The sequence below is a fragment of the Lithobates pipiens genome, unplaced genomic scaffold (genome assembly GCF_037356315.1).
Source record: "Lithobates pipiens isolate NorthernLeopardFrog02 unplaced genomic scaffold, aLitPip1_a1.2 Scaffold_3, whole genome shotgun sequence".
In the NCBI taxonomy this organism is placed as follows: Eukaryota; Metazoa; Chordata; class Amphibia; order Anura; family Ranidae; genus Lithobates; species Lithobates pipiens.
Window position 1 is genome coordinate 15,360,227 of NW_027507790.1, and position 20,290 is coordinate 15,380,516.

The 20,290-nt window shown below is 46.5% G+C and overlaps 1 protein-coding gene across 1 annotated transcript in view; it reads left to right on the forward strand.

Annotated features, from left to right (window-relative positions):
• The window catches only part of MYO1H (myosin IH), a 125,901-nt gene that overhangs the window by 60,812 nt on the left and 44,799 nt on the right, over positions 1 to 20,290 (forward strand). Inside the window, exons 17-18 of the mRNA XM_077461469.1 lie at positions 7,540 to 7,620; positions 8,943 to 9,048. Coding sequence (XP_077317595.1) covers positions 7,540 to 7,620; positions 8,943 to 9,048 — 187 coding nt within the window. The remainder of the gene's footprint in view (positions 1 to 7,539; positions 7,621 to 8,942; positions 9,049 to 20,290) is intronic.

Sequence of the window (20,290 nt, forward strand, 5' to 3'; positions counted from 1 at the left end):
AGTGCTGCATTCTGACAGCCCTCTGCGACGGCGGTAACATTTCCGCCATTTTGTGTTTGTACCGGGGGTCTAAGTACGTTGCCACCCAGTACTGGTCCTTGACCCTCATGCTTTTTATACGGGGGTCCCTATTAAAACACTGGAGCATGAAGGCCCCCATTTGCACTAAAGTGGAAGCGGTGTGGTGGCCTGGCTCCTGCTCATCATCCAGGATAATGTCGTCCTCTTCATTCTCCTCTCCCCATCCACGCACAACAGGGATCCCAGAAAGGTTTAAAGCATGCTCTTCTTGCTCCTGCTCATCCGCCCCGGCACCATCCTCCTCTGACTCCTCATCAGACTCCTGTTGTTGACTTGTCTCAGATAGAGTAGCCCCCCCTGGGAATTCATCCAGCATTGCGACTTCCTCATCTTCCCGCTCCTGCTCCTCCACAGCCTGATCAATGACACGACGCAATGCACGCTCCAGAAAGAAGGCATAAGGTACCATGTCACTGATGGCGCCATGGCTGCGACTGACCAGTTTGGTGATCTCCTCAAATGGCCGCAGAAGTCTGCATGTGTCGCGCATGAGCAGCCACTGGCGCGGTGAAAAAAAACCCAGCTCCCCAGAACCGTTTCTTTCGCAGAGTTCATACAGGTAGACGTTAACTGCACGTTTCTGCTGGAGCAGCCTATCAAGCATATAGAAGGTTGAGTTCCATCGCGTCGGGCAATCGCAAATAAGACGTCTGACCGGCAGATGGTGTCGCCGCTGAATGTCAGCAAGGCGAGCCATGGCCGTGTAAGATCTTCTGAAATGGGCCGAGATTTTCCTTGCCTGCCGCAAGATGTCCTGGACCCCAGGGTATTTGACAAGGAATCGCTGCACGACCAAGTTTAAGACGTGTGCCATGCACGGCACGTGCGTGATTTTGCCCTGTTTCAATGCGCTAAGCAGATTGGCACCGTTGTCACACACCACTTTACCAACTGTCAAATTGAGCGGTGTTAGCCACTCATCTGCCTGTGAACGCAAAGCTGAAAGGAGTGCCGGGCCAGTGTGGCTCTTTGCTTCCAGGCACAACAGACGCAGCACGGCATGGCAACGTCTCACCTGGCATGTGGAATAGGTTCTGGGGAGCTTGGGCGGTGCAGTGGAAGAGACGCTAGCAGCGGAAAAGGAGGAGGCAGCTGAGGAGGAGAGGGAGGAGGATGGAGTAGGAGGAGGAGAAGAAGAGTCAGGCCTGCATGCAATCCGTGGCGGTAAAACCAAATCTACACGGGTGCCACGGGTTACATGCTTGACGGCCGTCAGAAGGTTCACCCAGTGGGCAGTAAAACTGATATACCTTCCCTGCCCGTGTTTGCTAGACCACGTGTCTGTGGTCAGATGTATCTTGGCACCGACACTGTGTGCCAGAGATACATTCACTTGCCGCTGAACATGGCCATATAGCTCTGGGATGCCCTTCTCTGAGAAATACTTCCTTCCTGGGACCTTCCATTGTGGTGTTCCAATGGCCACAAATTTGCGAAAGGCCTCCGAGTCCACCAGTTTATATGGCAGTAGTTGGCGGGCTATGAGTTCTGACAAGCCAGCCGCCAACCGTTGGGCAAGAGGGTTATCCGGCATCATCATTTTTTTACGCTCAAACATTAGGCCCACGGAAGCCTGCCTTTTTGCAGAAAAATGTGAGCTTGGCGTGATGGAAGGTGGAGTGGAGGACAATTGTGAGGAGAGAGGAGAAGGAGAAGTAGAAGACGAGGCTGGACGGTGAGAGCCTGCAGTGTGGCTTTGTGTGTTCCGTTGCTCCCACTGGGCTCGGTGATGGCTGCTCATGTGCCTTCTTAAGGCGGTCGTCCCTAGGTGAGTATTGGGCTTACCGCGACTAACGCGTTGACTGCAAAGATTGCAGATGGCAACGCTATTGTCAGCAGCGGACACGTTAAAAAAAGCCCACACTGCGGAGCCATGTGCCGGTGTCCTGGGAGCGCCAGATGTGACCGTACATGGTCGATGACTCGCTCCTGATACATTTGCAGTCTGCTTTGTCCCTGCTGTGCAATGTAAGTCATTGCTGCTTCTCCTCCCTATCTGCTGGTCCATATCTCCCTCTGAACTCCCCTCCTCTTCCTCTCTTGTGGGCACCCACGTGACATCACTAGACACGTCATCATCAACGTCACCTTCCCCACCGCTATAAGTAGAGATCTCGGAGTAGGCAGCAACACCGGGGACCAACCTCCTCCTTGGGCTGATCTGGGTACTGGCGTCAGACTGCTGAGTAGCGCTTGTTGCTACCTCCTCTTCCTGATCCAATACCAAGAGTGGCTGCGCATCAGAAATGTCCTCTTGATATGGATCGGAAAATAATTCCAGTGACTCAAGCGGAAGGTATGTGGTGGTGGTGGTGGTGGTCGTGTTGTTGGTGGTAGTGTCTTTGGGGGTGCACATAGCAGAGAGTGAAGAAGAGGGTGCAGATCGAGAGGATGAGGAGGGTGCAGAAGAGTAAGGCTGAGCGAGCCACTCAACCAAGTCTGGTGCATCCTTTAAAGTAATTGAACGCACCTTCTGCAACTTCCCACTTTGGCTCAAGCCTGTTGCTCCTGCCCTACCCCTACCACCCCTGCGGAAGGGCCTGCCTCTTCCTCTGCATGTCATTTTTTAAATGACCCTGTGACAAAACTCTTAGTCCCTATACCGCTGAAGGACTGCTGCAGTATAGGTGAGCGGTCAGCAGTGGTGCACGTCAACCCTATCTATTGTGGACCTATAGCGGTCCTTACAGAACAGCAGACTGTACCGCACTCAAGCCTATGTACCGTAGCACCCTATACCAAGTTACCAGTCCTTATAAGAACTTTTGTGGACCAAGCAGGTTGTGTATTAGTGTTTAGCAGACTGTACGTCAGTCCCTATACCGCTGAAGGACTGCTGCAGTATAGGGCAGCGGTCAGCAGTGGTGCACGTCAACCCTATCTATTGTGGACCGATAGCGGTCCTTACAGAACAGCAGACTGTACCGCACTCAAGCCTATGTACCGTAGCACCCTATACCAAGTTACCAGTCCTTATAAGAACTTTTGTGGAACAAGCAGGTTGTGTGTTAGTGATTAGCAGACTGTACGTCAGTCCCTATACCGCTGAAGGACTGCTGCAGTATAGGGCAGCGGTCAGCAGTGGTGCACGTCAACCCTATCTATTGTGGACCGATAGCGGTCCTTACAGAACAGCAGACTGTACCGCACTCAAGCCTATGTACCGTAGCACCCTATACCAAGTTACCAGTCCTTATAAGAACTTTTGTGGAACAAGCAGGTTGTGTGTTAGTGATTAGCAGACTGTACGTCAGTCCCTATACCGCTGAAGGACTGCTGCAGTATAGGTGAGCGGTCAGCAGTGGTGCACGTCAACCCTATCTATTGTGGACCTATAGCGGTCCTTACAGAACAGCAGACTGTACCGCACTCAAGCCTATGTACCGTAGCACCCTATACCAAGTTACCAGTCCTTATAAGAACTTTTGTGGAACAAGCAGGTTGTGTGTTAGTGATTAGCAGACTGTACGTCAGTCCCTATACCGCTGAAGGACTGCTGCAGTATAGGGCAGCGGTCAGCAGTGGTGCACGTCAACCCTATCTATTGTGGACCGATAGCGGTCCTTACAGAACAGCAGACTGTACCGCACTCAAGCCTATGTACCGTAGCACCCTATACCAAGTTACCAGTCCTTATAAGAACTTTTGTGGAACAAGCAGGTTGTGTGTTAGTGATTAGCAGACTGTACGTCAGTCCCTATACCGCTGAAGGACTGCTGCAGTATAGGTGAGCGGTCAGCAGTGGTGCACGTCAACCCTATCTATTGTGGACCTATAGCGGTCCTTACAGAACAGCAGACTGTACCGCACTCAAGCCTATGTACCGTAGCACCCTATACCAAGTTACCAGTCCTTATAAGAACTTTTGTGGAACAAGCAGGTTGTGTGTTAGTGATTAGCAGACTGTACGTCAGTCCCTATACCGCTGAAGGACTGCTGCAGTATAGGGCAGCGGTCAGCAGTGGTGCACGTCAACCCTATCTATTGTGGACCGATAGCGGTCCTTACAGAACAGCAGACTGTACCGCACTCAAGCCTATGTACCGTAGCACCCTATACCAAGTTACCAGTCCTTATAAGAACTTTTGTGGAACAAGCAGGTTGTGTGTTAGTGATTAGCAGACTGTACGTCAGTCCCTATACCGCTGAAGGACTGCTGCAGTATAGGTGAGCGGTCAGCAGTGGTGCACGTCAACCCTATCTATTGTGGACCTATAGCGGTCCTTACAGAACAGCAGACTGTACCGCACTCAAGCCTATGTACCGTAGCACCCTATACCAAGTTACCAGTCCTTATAAGAACTTTTGTGGAACAAGCAGGTTGTGTGTTAGTGATTAGCAGACTGTACGTCAGTCCCTATACCGCTGAAGGACTGCTGCAGTATAGGGCAGCGGTCAGCAGTGGTGCACGTCAACCCTATCTATTGTGGACCGATAGCGGTCCTTACAGAACAGCAGACTGTACCGCACTCAAGCCTATGTACCGTAGCACCCTATACCAAGTTACCAGTCCTTATAAGAACTTTTGTGGAACAAGCAGGTTGTGTGTTAGTGATTAGCAGACTGTACGTCAGTCCCTATACCGCTGAAGGACTGCTGCAGTATAGGTGAGCGGTCAGCAGTGGTGCACGTCAACCCTATCTATTGTGGACCTATAGCGGTCCTTACAGAACAGCAGACTGTACCGCACTCAAGCCTATGTACCGTAGCACCCTATACCAAGTTACCAGTCCTTATAAGAACTTTTGTGGAACAAGCAGGTTGTGTGTTAGTGATTAGCAGACTGTACGTCAGTCCCTATACCGCTGAAGGACTGCTGCAGTATAGGGCAGCGGTCAGCAGTGGTGCACGTCAACCCTATCTATTGTGGACCGATAGCGGTCCTTACAGAACAGCAGACTGTACCGCACTCAAGCCTATGTACCGTAGCACCCTATACCAAGTTACCAGTCCTTATAAGAACTTTTGTGGAACAAGCAGGTTGTGTGTTAGTGATTAGCAGACTGTACGTCAGTCCCTATACCGCTGAAGGACTGCTGCAGTATAGGTGAGCGGTCAGCAGTGGTGCACGTCAACCCTATCTATTGTGGACCGATAGCGGTCCTTACAGAACAGCAGACTGTACCGCACTCAAGCCTATGTACCGTAGCACCCTATACCAAGTTACCAGTCCTTATAAGAACTTTTGTGGACCAAGCAGGTTGTGTATTAGTGTTTAGCAGACTGTACGTCAGTCCCTATACCGCTGAAGGACTGCTGCAGTATAGGGCAGCGGTCAGCAGTGGTGCACGTCAACCCTATCTATTGTGGACCGATAGCGGTCCTTACAGAACAGCAGACTGTACCGCACTCAAGCCTATGTACCGTAGCACCCTATACCAAGTTACCAGTCCTTATAAGAACTTTTGTGGAACAAGCAGGTTGTGTGTTAGTGATTAGCAGACTGTACGTCAGTCCCTATACCGCTGAAGGACTGCTGCAGTATAGGGCAGCGGTCAGCAGTGGTGCACGTCAACCCTATCTATTGTGGACCGATAGCGGTCCTTACAGAACAGCAGACTGTACCGCACTCAAGCCTATGTACCGTAGCACCCTATACCAAGTTACCAGTCCTTATAAGAACTTTTGTGGAACAAGCAGGTTGTGTGTTAGTGATTAGCAGACTGTACGTCAGTCCCTATACCGCTGAAGGACTGCTGCAGTATAGGTGAGCGGTCAGCAGTGGTGCACGTCAACCCTATCTATTGTGGACCGATAGCGGTCCTTACAGAACAGCAGACTGTACCGCACTCAAGCCTATGTACCGTAGCACCCTATACCAAGTTACCAGTCCTTATAAGAACTTTTGTGGAACAAGTGAGTTGTGAATGTTTAGCAGACTGCAGCAGAAGGGCAGCAGTCAAGTATAATATCCTTTCTATATTTGGAAGAAAGAATATTATACATGTACAAGCCTATTACTGTACCACTGATACCAGTCCTGAAAAGAACCTTTGTGGAACTAATAATAACAGCAAGTCTTTAAAATTACCCTCACTGCCTGACAACACTGCTTCCTTCCTGTCCCTATACAAATTGGCAAAAAAAGAGAACGATTAGTGGTTACTGGAACAGCTCTTTTGTGGACCTTGATAGTAACAGCTAATGATGATGATGATGATGATGATGATGAAAGACTAATCTGGCTGTCCCTGTAGCATACACCGTCCTTTCCCTTTCTCTAAACTAACAAAAGACACTCAGGCTGCTGCAAGAATCAGCAGCACAGCAAACCTATCAACACCTAACACCTATACCAGTCCTGAAAAGAACTTTTGTGTACCAAATAGCTAGTGGTTTATCTCTCCCTACTCCACACAGGAACCTGTCCCTATCGTAACAGAAGAAAGAATGTAAAATGGCCACCGGATCGGGTGTATTTATAGGTTAGGGGGAATGTACAAGTGTCCATGTGCTGTCATGTCTCAATTGGCTGTCCTGTATCACATGATAAACGTGTCACCAAAGGTTAAAGTTCTTGTATACATTAAACACGTAAGTCCGCCGCGGCGAACGACGGAAAAAGGCGTTCGAACGTGCGGACCGCGAATGTCGGAAATTCGCCGCGAAACGACCGCCGGGCGAACCGTTCGGCCATCACTACCCATTAATATCCATACCAGACCTGAAGGGCCTGGTAATGGAATTTTGGGGGACCCCACGCATTTTTTTTTCAATGACTTTTATGTGTATTAGCTGGACCGACAATTCATTAATAGCCGGCACTAGCGCTAGTACTTTTAAATAACTTTTTTTCCTTTAGAAATGTCATTTTGGTCTGGGACTGTTATAAACACAGGACACATGTGCTACTTTACAGGCATACTATAGACACCCCCCCAGGTACGAAATTTAAAGGAATATTTCACTTTTATTGTTTCACTTTAAGCATTATTAAAATCAATGCTCCCGAAAAAACGGCCAGATTTAAAACTTTTTTTTGCATTGATACATGTCGCCTGGGGCAGGACCCGGGTCCCCAAACTAAGTGCAGCATTAATAGTATTGAGAAATACTTGTAAATTAGAGCTACTAACATGGTAAGAAGAGATGGCATTTTTTGTATGTAATCCGTTAGCGGTTGGCTCGTGCATCTGGGATGGGTAGCCTCTTCTTACAACTTGCAGCCTGGATAGTCCTGACATCAGGCTGGATGACAGCTTAGATGAGGAAGTGGAAACCAACAAGATGGTGGAGAGCTTTTTGTGGGATGCAGAGTAGACCAGAAGTGATCCCATGTGAGTTGCTAATGTACACGTATTTCTCAATGCTATTAATGCTACACAAATTACTTAAATGAAAACCATAGGTTATATGTTTTCCTTTTTTCTGTATGCCATTCAAAAGCATAACTTACCTTTACCAATTGAAAAAAAGACATTTGTTTGTAGAATTTTTACCAACTGCCCTGTATTTTAGGTGGTTATCAAATCCAAAAATTATATCCTAAGGGATTGTTTTCATGCATCAGAACTGGACAACAGAAAGCGTCCTGAAACTGTAAGTCAAATAAACAACCACCTGCACATAGCCTATTTGTAAGGGATACTGAGAGCAGGCATCAAGCAACAGGGATGGCCAGATCTTTGTAGCTAAACTGTGACCAGATTATACATGATTTAAGGAAGTTTATTAACACTTATATAAAATCTATCCAAACCAGAAAACAAACCATAATACAGTATATACAAAGTTAGGAACTTGGATAAACAGGGTAATACCAGAGATGCAAGGAAGAGGGGAATCAGGATTGGGATCAGGAAAGGGAGCATATATAAGGCAGCAAAGTACAGGTACCAGACAGGAGCAATATCAGCCAGGAATCCAGTTCAGGATTAAACGGCAAGTAGTATTTAGCTAGCAGAGCAAAACACTGAAGCACCAGGGAAAAGTAGAGGAGGGACTAAATACCCTCCCAGCAGCCAGCATCGGGTGGAGACTGATTACTGGGATCTACTGGCTGCTGGGAGCCTGGGTGCTTCTGCTCTCGGAACAACAATGCCACCAGCAGATGATCCAGGTCCTGACACTACTAATACTTTTTTAGGTATTCAGAGTGTGTTGATTTGGGGAATTGCCATTCCTCTACCTTCTCCTGTGCAATACAGATAATTATACATTTTTCACTTATCCTACCAACCAAAATAATGTATTCTACTTCATTGAAAAATATATTGTGTTTTTCTTTTAATAGTATCCCACATTGCAGGCAACATGTTAAATTACTGTGTTTTTGTGTTGCAATATTTTTATTAAAGGTTTTTCACAAACAAAAATAAAAGGGGATCCAACATTGGTTTTGAACTGTACGCAACCTCCACAGAATAGGTTACATATATAATAGAAAGGCAGAAGGTACATACATTGTAACTATATTAGTACCAAACAAATGAATTACTGTGTTTTTAAACATTGTGCTGAAGTAAAAAAATGATTTGTATGCGTAAAATAAAAACCTTGAAAAGTCAAGAATTTACAACTCAGCATCCACACTTACAAGGGCTTGTTTTCACCAGCTGACTCAAAAAAGCAGTGCAAAGAGTAAAAATAATTCAACACATTCAGTATCCAATAGCAACATATCCAGTTTTAATTTACTGTAAATGGTTTGTCATAGGGACGGTTGCTAATTGAGCTACTGGTTAATATGGGTTACTGAACTTTACACACTCTTGTTACTCATTGCCCTACATTCCTGAAAAACCCTGTATATCTGTACCATGCAAAAAACATTACCTTTAAACGTTTGCCTTAGGCTACAATGTGTTTATAATTTGCAAATACACAATGGAAATTAATAATTTCCTTGCACATCCTTTCAGGTAACCACTCAGTTTAAAAATAGCCTGTCAAGCCTTATAGAAATCTTGATGTCCAAGGAGCCAGCGTATATTAGATGTATCAAACCAAATAATGACAAAAAACCAGGTAAGAAGAGTATTTAAAAAATGAGGCAGTGTTGCACTTGAGGATTTATTCAATAAAGCAGTGCATAGGGCAGTGATGTGCAAAAAACAGTGACCCATGACGGCAAATCAGAATTCGGATGTCTGATGTTAGATCACTAAAAGAAGAATTCTGGTTGGTTACAACAAGATTACTACACAAACATGCACACATTTCCTTATTAAAGAAAGCATTAGAGCTCTACAATGTTGATAATAGGATTTTTATATACAGCTTACCTGTAAAATCCTTTTCTTGAGAGTACATCACGGGACACAAGAGCTTCATTACATAGTGGGTTATATAGGCACTTCTGGTGATTGGACACTGGTTAACCCCTAATTAAGGAGAATTCCTCTCCTATGTAACCCCTCCCATATGGGAGGCACCTTAGTTTTGTAGCAAAGCAATAAGAAACCACGTAAAACCCAAGAAGGGCGGGAGCCCTGTGTCCCGTGATGTACTCTCAAGAAAAGGATTTTACAGGTAAGCTGTATATAAAAATCCTATTTTCTTGATCATGCATCACGGGACACAGAAGCTTCATTACATAGTGGGATGTCCCAAAGCGCATTGCTCAGTTTGAGGGGAGGGAGACACAGATCAGAATCATAGACCGCCATGGACCAGAGGATCTAAACTGCAGCCTGCAGTACACTGCGCCCAAAGGCGATATCCTCTTGCCCTCTGACATCCACCCGATAAAATCTGTTGAATGTGTGGACTGATGACCAAGATGCAGCCTTACAGATCTGAGCCAGGGAGGCCTGGTGATGCACTGCCCAAGAAGCACTTACAGCCCTCGTTGAGTGCGCTTTCACTTGAAAAGGAGGACTCCTCCCCTTTACACTATAGGCCTGAAAAATAACCTGTCTAATCCACCTTGAGAGAGTGGATTTTGATGCCACCTGGCCCTTCCAGCAAAATAAATAAGCAATCTGTTTTTCTTATCTGAGCAGTTGCCTGAAGCTAGATACTGATTGCCCTTACCACATCTAAAGTGTGCAAAGACTCTTCTTCTGCAGACTGTGGATCCGGAAAAAAGGATGGTAGGATTACATCTTGATTCAAATGGAATCCTGAAACCACCTTAGGCAGAAAGGACCTATTAGGACGCATTACTACCCGGTCCTTATGAATAATTAGATAAGGTTCCTTGCTGGAGAGAGCTGCTAGTTCTGACACTCTTCTAGCCGAGGATATGGCTATCAAGAAAACCAATTTTATAGTCAAAAGAACTAATGAAGCCTGATGCAAAGGTTCAAATGGTTGCCCCTGCAAAGCCGAGAGAACCAAATTCAGATCCCATGGGCATACTGGAGGTTTGACTGGCGGTCTTAACCGTATAGCCCCCTGGATGAAAGCCCGCACAAGGGAATGTGATGCAAGTGGCTTCTGGAAAAACACTGACAAGGCCAAAATCTGCACCTTGATAGTGCTTACGGCCAAATTCATTTCTAGGCCTGACTGGAGGAAAGCCAAGATCCTGCCAATGACATACATATGCCTTCCAGATTTTGTAGTAAATAAGCCTGGAGGCCGGCTTTCTGCCACTGACCAGAGTAGAAAGGGTTGGTTCCGAAAGCCCACGATCTCTCAGAATGTGGGTCTCAGCAGCCAAACCGTTAAACTTAGACTGTGTAAAGCAGGATGGTAAATTGGACCCTGCGAGAGCAGATCTGGCCGGAGAGGAAGGATCCACGGCCTGCCTACTGCCAACTTCAAGATCTCTGCATACCAAGGTCGCCTGGGCCAAGCCGGGGCTACCAAAAGAACTGACTTTGTTTCCCTCTAGAGTCTTCCCAGGAACTGTGACAGAAGCGGGAATGGTGGGAAGGCATAAATTAGATTGTACTGATCCCAGGGAACTATCAGAGCATCTGACCCCTGAACAAGTACATGTCTTGTCCTTGATACAAATTTGTCCAGTTTTCTGTTGAATCTGGACGCAAACAGATCTACGTCTGGAGTGCCCCATTTGTGACATTTGATCCGAAATATGTCGGGTGTAGAGCCCACTCTCCTGGGCATAACTGTTGGTGGCTTCGAAAATCCGCTTGCCAATTTTCCACTCCTGGAATGAAGACTGCGGAAAGGCATGGGACATGCCTTTCTGCCCAAGCAAGTATGCGATTCACCTCTCTTTGTGCAACCAGACTCCTGGTGCCACCCTGATGATTGATATAGGCCACAGCTGTGGCATTGTCGGACTGAACTCGAACAGGGAGACCCCGTAGTCTGTAGGACCAGTTTATGAGAGCCATATAAACTGCCCGGATCTCCAAAACATTTATGGGCAATAGCATCTCGATCGCAGACTATTTCCCCTGCAAGCACGACTCCCCCAACACTGCTCAGCAGCCTGTCAGGCTGGCATCTGTAGTTATAATCTTCCATGGAAGAGGAAGAAAGGTTTTGCCTTTCAGCAGATTCTTGGTCTTTAACCACCAAATGAGACACTTGCGTGTCCCTGGGGATAGACACATAGGAAGGTCCAAGGCCTGGGGCTTCCTGTTCCAAGCCGCAAGAATGCATCTTTGCAAAGGCCTTGCGTGAAACTGGGCGAATGGAACGGCCTCAAAGGAGGCGACCATTTTCCCTAACAGTCTCATAGACAACCGAATGGGGGAAGATCTTCTGCCCAGAATTAGGCGCACCAGATCCCATATAGCCATGGCCTTTGGCCTTGGTAGAAACACCCCGCCCTGAGCGGTGTCAATGACCATGCCCAGATACTCCAACCTGGTAGCAGGCTGTAGGGACGACTTTTCTAGGTTTATAATCCAATCTAGGCATTCCAGGTGTTCTAACGTTCTAGTAACACTGTGGTTCAAGAGCGCTACTGTTTTCTCTATGAGAAGCAAATCGTCTAGATAAGCCATCACGGTTATACCCTGAGCTCTTAGGTTTGCCAAGAGAGGGTCTAGAATCTTTGTGAAGACTCGAGGAGCCGTAGCGAGACCGAACAGCAAGGCCACAAATTGAAAATGGCGCTGATCTACCGTGAACCTTAGATACTTTTGGTGTGCGGAAAAAATTGGCACATGAAGATATGCATCCTTGATATCTATCGATGCCATAAACTCTCCCCCTTGCAGGGAGGAGACCACAGAACGTATTGACTGCATTCGGAAAGACCGGATGCACAAAAACTGGTTCAGATCCTTCAGATCTAGGATAGGTCTGACACATCCATTTGGCCTTGGAACGGTGAAGAGATTTGAGTAAAAGCCTGAACCCTGTTCTTTTGGGTCCACTTCCACTATCACCCCCTGGGATAGTAAGTGATCTAAGGCCAGAAGTAGCGGTTTTTGCTTTACTGGATCCTTGGGGATCCTTGACCTTAGGAAGCGAGAAGGTGGAATCTCCTGAAACTCTAGCTTGTAGCCCAGAGATACCGAGGAGGTTACCCACTTGTCCCGGATCTCTTCCCGCCAGGCTTCTGCAAACTGCAGGAGCCTTCCCCCCACTCGGCCGAGTGGGGGTACCCCTTCACAAGGAAGCTTTTGGGCTCTGCTTGGCAGGTTTTCGCCCCCAAGTCTTTTTCTGCCCCTGGGCGCGGCCTTGGGCCTTTCCTGTAGAGGGAGGATGGGAAGGCCGTAGCCACTGCTTAGAGCTTGATGCTCCGGGAGAAAGAGAATGCCTAAATGATGGACGTTTTCTCTTTTTGATTGGAAGGAGAGTAGATTTACCCCCTGTAATCTTTTGGACGAATTTATCTAATTCCTCCCCAAATAAGCGTTCCCCCTTAAATGGGAACCTAATCAAATACTTCTTACATGATAGCTCAGCTGCCCAATTTTTTAGCCATAGGGCTCTTCGCATGTGTACCAACAGGAGAGACAAACGAGATGCTTGTTGGACCGAATCCAAAATCGCATCAATCATAAAACACAGAATTTGAGGAATCTCTGCATAATTCTCCACTTCCTCACTGGGAAGAAGGCCAAGCATCTGCTTAACCTGTTCCTTGAGAAACTGACACAACCCCACAGTTGCGACTGTAGGCTGCACTACAGCGCCAGCCATGGAAAAGGAGGCTTTCAATAACATTTCCAGCTTCTTATCAGTTGGATCCTTAAATACCTGAGCATTATCCAAAGGACAAGTCAGGTTTCTATTCACACAAGAAACAGCCGCATCGACAGATGGGACCCCCAATTTCTTGGTGAAACTTTCCTCCAGAGGATAAAGCATAGAAAACCTTTTAGGAGGAGCAAACAGTTTATCGGGATGTCCCCAATCCTCATACAACAATTTATCCATTAAGGGATGAATTGGAAAGGAAAAGGCAGTCTGTGGGATTTGTCTGACCCCCAGGGAAGAAACAGAGGATGTAGCGGCCTCAGCAGCGGGCATTCTGAATGTGGTACGCACCAACTCAGTATAATATTGAACCTGATTTCTGAGTGCCTGGGAGGAGGGGACTCTCTCCTCTTCCTCTGACTCATCCGACTGCTCTTGATCCCTAACCCATGATAGGGATCTCTCCTCATTGTCAGAGGTGTCATCTGAAAGAGGAATCTCAGCAGAGGGAGGGGATCTACCCCTTTTTCTGCTATCTTTTAGGGAAGCTGAAATAAAATTCACGATTCTCCCTTCAAAACCCTCTAATTTAGCCTTAAGGGAGTTTTCAGTGACATACACTGGGGCTGAAACATTAGGAGAGGCTGCAAAACAAACCTGACAGGGGCACTGACTCATCCTGTGAGGCTGGCTCCAGTCTTGCAGGGGGGGATGGTAAACTACAGGCATTTTTAGGACCCCTAGACCTAGGCGGTGATTTACCAGTGCCCTTGTTACCTCCCCCTGAGACCCTCTTACGAGGAGACATAGTCCTAAGCTACAAAGCAGAGGTACTAGTACAAAAGTGCAATCACTGTTGTGCTCCAAGTCTCACAATAAATATATGTGCTTAAACTGCACAACCTGATGCTGAGCAGGTGTCTTAGGTTTGCCTGGATCCAATCCCTTAGGATGCTTACTGCCCACAGCTCCTGTGTCTTCCACTTACAGCCCCCTGGCACTCTGGGCTGTAAAATTGCCGCTTTGGCGCCTGCGCAGTAAAGCGCCGTGCACACCGACGTGCATGCCCGCAACCACACCCCCTTCCATTAGTATGGGAGCACGCGTGCACGAGGACCGCCGGTTGTCCAAGGGGGGAGGGGATCACCCACGGAGCCGCGCGGGACCCCTAGACTACGTGGGACCCTTCTCCTACCTCTACTGTGGCAGAGTCTGCAGCGGAGACGTGAGCCATCTGAAAAAAAACAGGCTTCACTGAGCGTGTGTATCTGAAAGGCATGTAAGTATGCATCAGGCTGCTCTTACTCCCTCTAGTGGTGGAAACCAGGTAAGACATACAACTACTCACATGAAGAAATCCATAATATATGATTTATATAGGATTAACTTCTCTTACCTGTCCTCGCCACAGGAATTGCTGAACACAGACAGATTCCAGTCTTCACCCATCACGGCGGGCAGAGCCAACCTTCAGGATTTTTTGGGTTCCTTCTCAGAGGAACCTCTTACCCGGACCTTGTAAAAGACTCTGCCAGAAACTTTCGTGCCACTAAGTAAATAGTACACCAAGTCTGGTTTTCCCAGAGCCCAGTCTTCCAACAGGAGAGGACTTACAGGCAAAACCTTGTTTCTTCGGATGACGAGGCCCGGGTACCATATCATCTTGGGAGAAAAATATCGGCCGGAGATATGGATCCCATTATCATAGCCCTTAGACCCCCGCAGGGACCTGCACACAGTTTTCTTCATAGCACATGTTTTACGTGACCAACCACCTTAGACACTGGCGAAAAAACTGAGGTGCCTCCCATATGGGAGGGGTTATATAGGGGAGGAATTCTCCTTAATTGGGGGTTAACCAGTGTCCAATTATCAGAGGTGCCTATATAACCCACTATGTAATAAAGCTCCTGTGTCCCGTGATGTATGATCAAGAAAAAGTAATATAAATACAGCAATTACTTACAGTTTAAGAATTTGATACACCTATCAGTTATTTTCAATCTCAACCCACAGGTAAATATCATCTAAGTATGTTTAGGGGAGGTATATTTATGAAATTTATAGGTGTAAATATTGCAATTATCTCCAAACTGTCCTGCGCTAATTTCTTGGATGAAGATCTCTTATTAAAAATAAATATTCAAACTTACCAACTCCTGGTGTCATGCTTTGCATATCTGTAATCCTGTTTAGGGCAGAGATTACACCCACCTCTGTAGCACCTAGGCAACAGGGGATCCCTAGCCTCTGCTTAGTGGAGTTCCACTCTGAGGGCCTTATAAAGATAAGGGCAACTTCCTCTTAGGAATAATTTATCCCAAGGGTCTATTACACTTTAATTTTTTTGACGGGGACAAAGTCAATGTCTAAACCAGACTGCAGTTTCAAAGTTTAGTTATGAACATAATAGAAGGAAAGAAGAACAGGGTAAAGTGTATTATCCCCAAATCCAAATGACAGGCTCCGATAGCTTCTCAGGTTAGAAGTCACTGCGTAGGTCTAGCACCCAGGAGTCTCTACTTCCACAGGAATGCAGCAGCCACAAAACAAAAGGTTTGAGTGTTTCTTCATTTCAATATAGGAATAGGTTGGCATGGCCGCTAGACACACAGTCTGCAGAGAAGGATGATGCCTTCCAGACCTGGGCTCCAGCCCTTCTTACACTCGATACTAGGGCTGCTTATGCTATCCTATCCCCAGAAGGGAAGGACTTATGATGGTAGACTCTCCAATTAGGGTTGGCCAGATAACAAGACATGTAGAACTCCCACATCCCAGATCCATATCCCAGACACTTGACTTTAGAACACTCCCATTCCTGAACCCAAAGGCCCTCAAGACTTCCCCATTAGCCACAACTTTCACAGAGGGGTTAGAATACTGGAACTTTTTTGGCCAATAGCTTAGGGCCTAGACCTATCCATTGTAGGGATGCTTAAAGGAACGGCCAGTTGACCCTATCAAAGACCTTCTCAGTGTCACATGTCAGTAGGCAGGTGGGAATTTGCTTACGTTGAGCATAGGATATTAGATGTAGTGTCTTATTAGTGTTATCCCTGGCCTCTCGTCCTGGGATGAAACCCACTTGGTCACTGTGAACAAGGGAGGGGAGCAGGGGAGTGAGGAAATTTGCGATAATTTTTGAAAATAGTTTAAGGTCGACATTCAATAATGATATGGGTCTATAATTGCTGCAATTCATGTGGTCTTTCCCTGGTTTGGGTATCACTACTATCTGGGCTTGAAGTAACTGGGGTGAAAGGGGGTGTGTCTCATCTACCTCCTCAAATGCTCATGCCATAATCTGGACCAGTTGGGGAGCGAACAATTTATAGAACCGGGGAGTATATCCATCTGGGCCTGGGATTTTGCCATTTTTGAGCCCTTTGATCACACTCAAGAAATCTGAGCTAGTGATCGGTTTTTCAAGACTTTCTATGTCGCTGGGGGGAATCATAGGTAAGGCAGTGTCCTGTATATATTGTGGCATATCTTGGGGAGGGCGCCCATAGCTGAAGGAGGGGGCAGAGTATACAGTGAGGCATAGAATTCCTTGAATTCAGAGACAATTTCCGAGTTCTTATGAAGTTTTTGGTTAGAGGGGGGTAATAATGTGGGGTATATTCTGCCTGTGTTGTCTGGGATGTATAACTTGAGCTAAGTGCTTCCCTTCATTTGTTAGCTTGGGAATAGTGAAGATGGCTGCCTTTAAAAGGCGCAGGAGGAAGAGTTGCACATTAGAAAACTCTGCTAGCATCTTGGGATCTAGTGTGCGTTTATGTGATGCTTTGAGAGAAGCAATAAGAGCAAAGAGGCATTTAATGTCTTTTGTGCGGGCACGTTTCAATCTAGAGCCATGTTGAATAAAAATCCCCCGTAGCATTTCAAAGCCTCCAAATGATTCATGGCGGAGGTCTCGTCCCCAATGTGAGAATGGATTAAATCCTCTATAGCTTTGGATATCGCTGCTGTACATGTTATGTCTGAGTAGGTTATCATTTAGTCTCCACGTACAGCTACGTGTATGTTGTGGGAGTCTACCTAGGATAAGGTGTACTGGTACGTGGTTTGACCATAGTTTTAGTCTAATTGTGCTGGAAGGGTTGTAATCCATTAGGAATTGTGAAAGGAAGATGTAGTCTATCCTGCTGTAGGAAATGTGTCCTGAGGAATAGAACGCATAGTCTTGCTCAGTGGGGTTGAGTATTCTCCAGGTATCTACCAAGGAGAGGCTGGTGAAGGTGGAGCATACCTTAGTGTACAGGGAGATATGTGTGACTTACCGGTGGAGGAGTCCAGCTTCGGGATAAGGGGGGCGTTGAAGTCACCCCCTAAGATTAAGTTGAGGGTCCCAAAAGACTTCAGGCATGCTGTCACAGAGGAAAGAAAGTGGAGCTGCTCCTGGTTAGGGAGATAAAAATTTTCAATTGTAAGTATCGTTTACATGTATTATAGTTTCAAAAACAAGAAGCAACCTTTAGGGTCAATATATAAATCTAGCACTTGTGGGGTGAAGGAGCTGTGAAATTTGATCGAAACCCCCTTAAATCTGGCTACAGGGTTTGTGCTATGGTGCCAGGAGGTGACACTGCACCCGAACGAATGTGCATTTCTTGGAACCAGAGTATCTGCATTTTGAATTTGTGAAAATGATAGAGCACTAGCGTTAAATCCTTGGCAATTGAGCAAAGAAATCTTTAATGCTAATACTAAAGGTTTGATTATATTGTAGGACAGCTTGATGCAACACAAAATCATAACTGAGGTATGGGGGGTGAATGGGAAGGGGGGGGGGAGAGGAGAGAGAGGCGGGGAGAGATTAGAAGGTAGAAGAAAGGATAAGAAAAGAAGCAGTGTAATCCGGGCTGGCTTCATTAGGTAGGGAGTATTAGACAATTCTGATGGAATGAAATCCTGGTGTGGGTAGAACAGAGAGCAGAGCAATACATGCCTGAACACCGTGGAGCTGAAGGTTCTACTCTCAGAAATTAGGGAGCTGCTCTCTCTAGTGACCGTTATGGGGAAAAGCAATGGGCACTATGCTAACCCAAACGCGGGGAACGTGGCAAAACTTACTAGGGGCTTTCCGCCCCAGCCAGACGATATGTGCAAAGTGCTCATGGATTTTACTGGTGGACCCCCCCAGGGGGGTTTAAAGGAAAGACCAACTCAGGAGTGGTACATCCGCTCACAAAAGCGCAGCACAAATAACACACAGTAAAATAACCATTTGATGAACCAACCAAGTTAAACTTATAGTAATACAGGCGAAACATAACCTTCGGGGCGGCTGCATGGGCTGCCATATCCATCAAATCCCAGGGGGCTTGATGACCGAAAAAAGGGAACACCCACCTCTCTCGGTTCCCTCGGGGACAAAAATATAAAAGAGACTGTCTCCCTACCAGCCAGTGGGAGGCATGAGTTTTTCATCCAGCAGGGGATTTGGATGCATTTCCCATCCAGTGGAGGAAGGGAAGTCAGGAGTCACTGATTGTAGACACCAGTCCAGTGACATGTATTTGAGGTAATTCAAAAGTTCTCCAAGCATGCTGCAGACAGCCAATTTGGCATTGTAAGAAGCTGAGAGTTGGAACAGGAATCCCCATCTGTATTTGATCCGTTTGGCTTGCAGGGCATCTGTTATTGGTCTCAGGGCTTTCCTCATAAGTAAAGTCTGTTTAGACCGGTCAGCAAGCAACATGACAGGTGTGTCATTGAATAGGGTGGAATCTTGAGAGCGAGCTGCCTGCATGATGTCAGCTTTAATGTTGAAAAAATGGATACTGCAGATGACATCTCTAGGAAAGGCTGGATTTGGGTTGCGGGGTCCCAGAGATCTGTGAATACAGTCTATTTCTATCACTGATTCTATGGGTTTACCCAGAAGCTGGTTAAACATGGTGTTAGCTGCAGTCACCAGATCTTTATTTTCCACAGTCTCTGGCAAGCTGCGAATGCAAATATAATTGCGACGGCTTCTGTTTTCTTGATCATCTAAGCCATAGAACAGTTGTTGGATCTGTATAGTATGCTCCTGTAGGATCTCTACATGCTCAGAGATTCTAGTAATTGGCACTTCTACAGACTTTTCAATATCCTCCATGTGGTGACCTATATCCATGCGGAGGGCAGTGATTTCCCTCTTATATGATCTCTCCAGTCTGCCTATATAAGGCTCAATGTCCTGTTTTGTAGAGAGAGCTTTGATGTAAACTTCCATGTCCCAGCTGTCCTTGGAGCTGTGGGTGGTAGGAGAAGGGCTTCTCGAGTGGATGGGATCAGGGCCAGAGGCCTGGGGAAAGTGAGGGAGCTGTGTGGCCTGTACCTGAGAGGCAGCGTGCGCTGCTTGTGCAGCCGCCAAGCAGGTCGCCGACATCTTGGAAGCTGGCGTGGTTTTGGAATCCGAGCCATTTTTGTTGGAGAACCGGTCAATTTCTCTTGGTTTTTGGGTCCCTGGAGCTCGAATGATAGTGCTGCCGCCTTGACTGCTCATGGGGTGAGGTGGTGCTGCTATGTGAGAGAAGGACGGAGCGGGAGCTGATCAGCCACACATCCTATCCGTCAAGCCACACCCCCCTACACATATTAAGATGTTGACTTTTTTTAACATATACTGTATGAACAGGAAAACATTAGATCTGAAAGTGGTACTAAAGGCAAAATGACATACAGTATATGATGCAGTCTGTCAGTAGTATTGACAAAGCATTCTGTTTTTCTGGATCAGTTATCTATTGATTCTGACAGTAAATCTGTTATTGTTCAACTTCCTTTAACAAACCAAGCTTTGTAGCAAAAGTAGCAGATAGAAGGTTGTTTACAATAATCTGCTTTTATTCATTTAGTTAATACCATTATCCTATGTAAGGAAAAAATTGGCATAGGTTTCAAAGAACAGCTAATTTGTCCAGTACTGGCCAGCCCAGAAAATTCAGCTCAAGATGACCCCTTTTGATGCTAAGAACCCCAACATTTCTTCACAAGACTTGCAGGTAACTCTTGCAACAGTTGGTGTCAATGTGCATGCATCTACAGACATAAAGGGATTGCAACAATTTTACCTGCATGGCACCATGCAGGTCCCAGGAATAAACTTTCACTGTCCAAAAGGAACAGTAAAGCAAGATTACAGTTTCCCAATGAACATGCACTCACCAGTCACTTTATTAGGTACGCCTTGCTAGTACTAGGT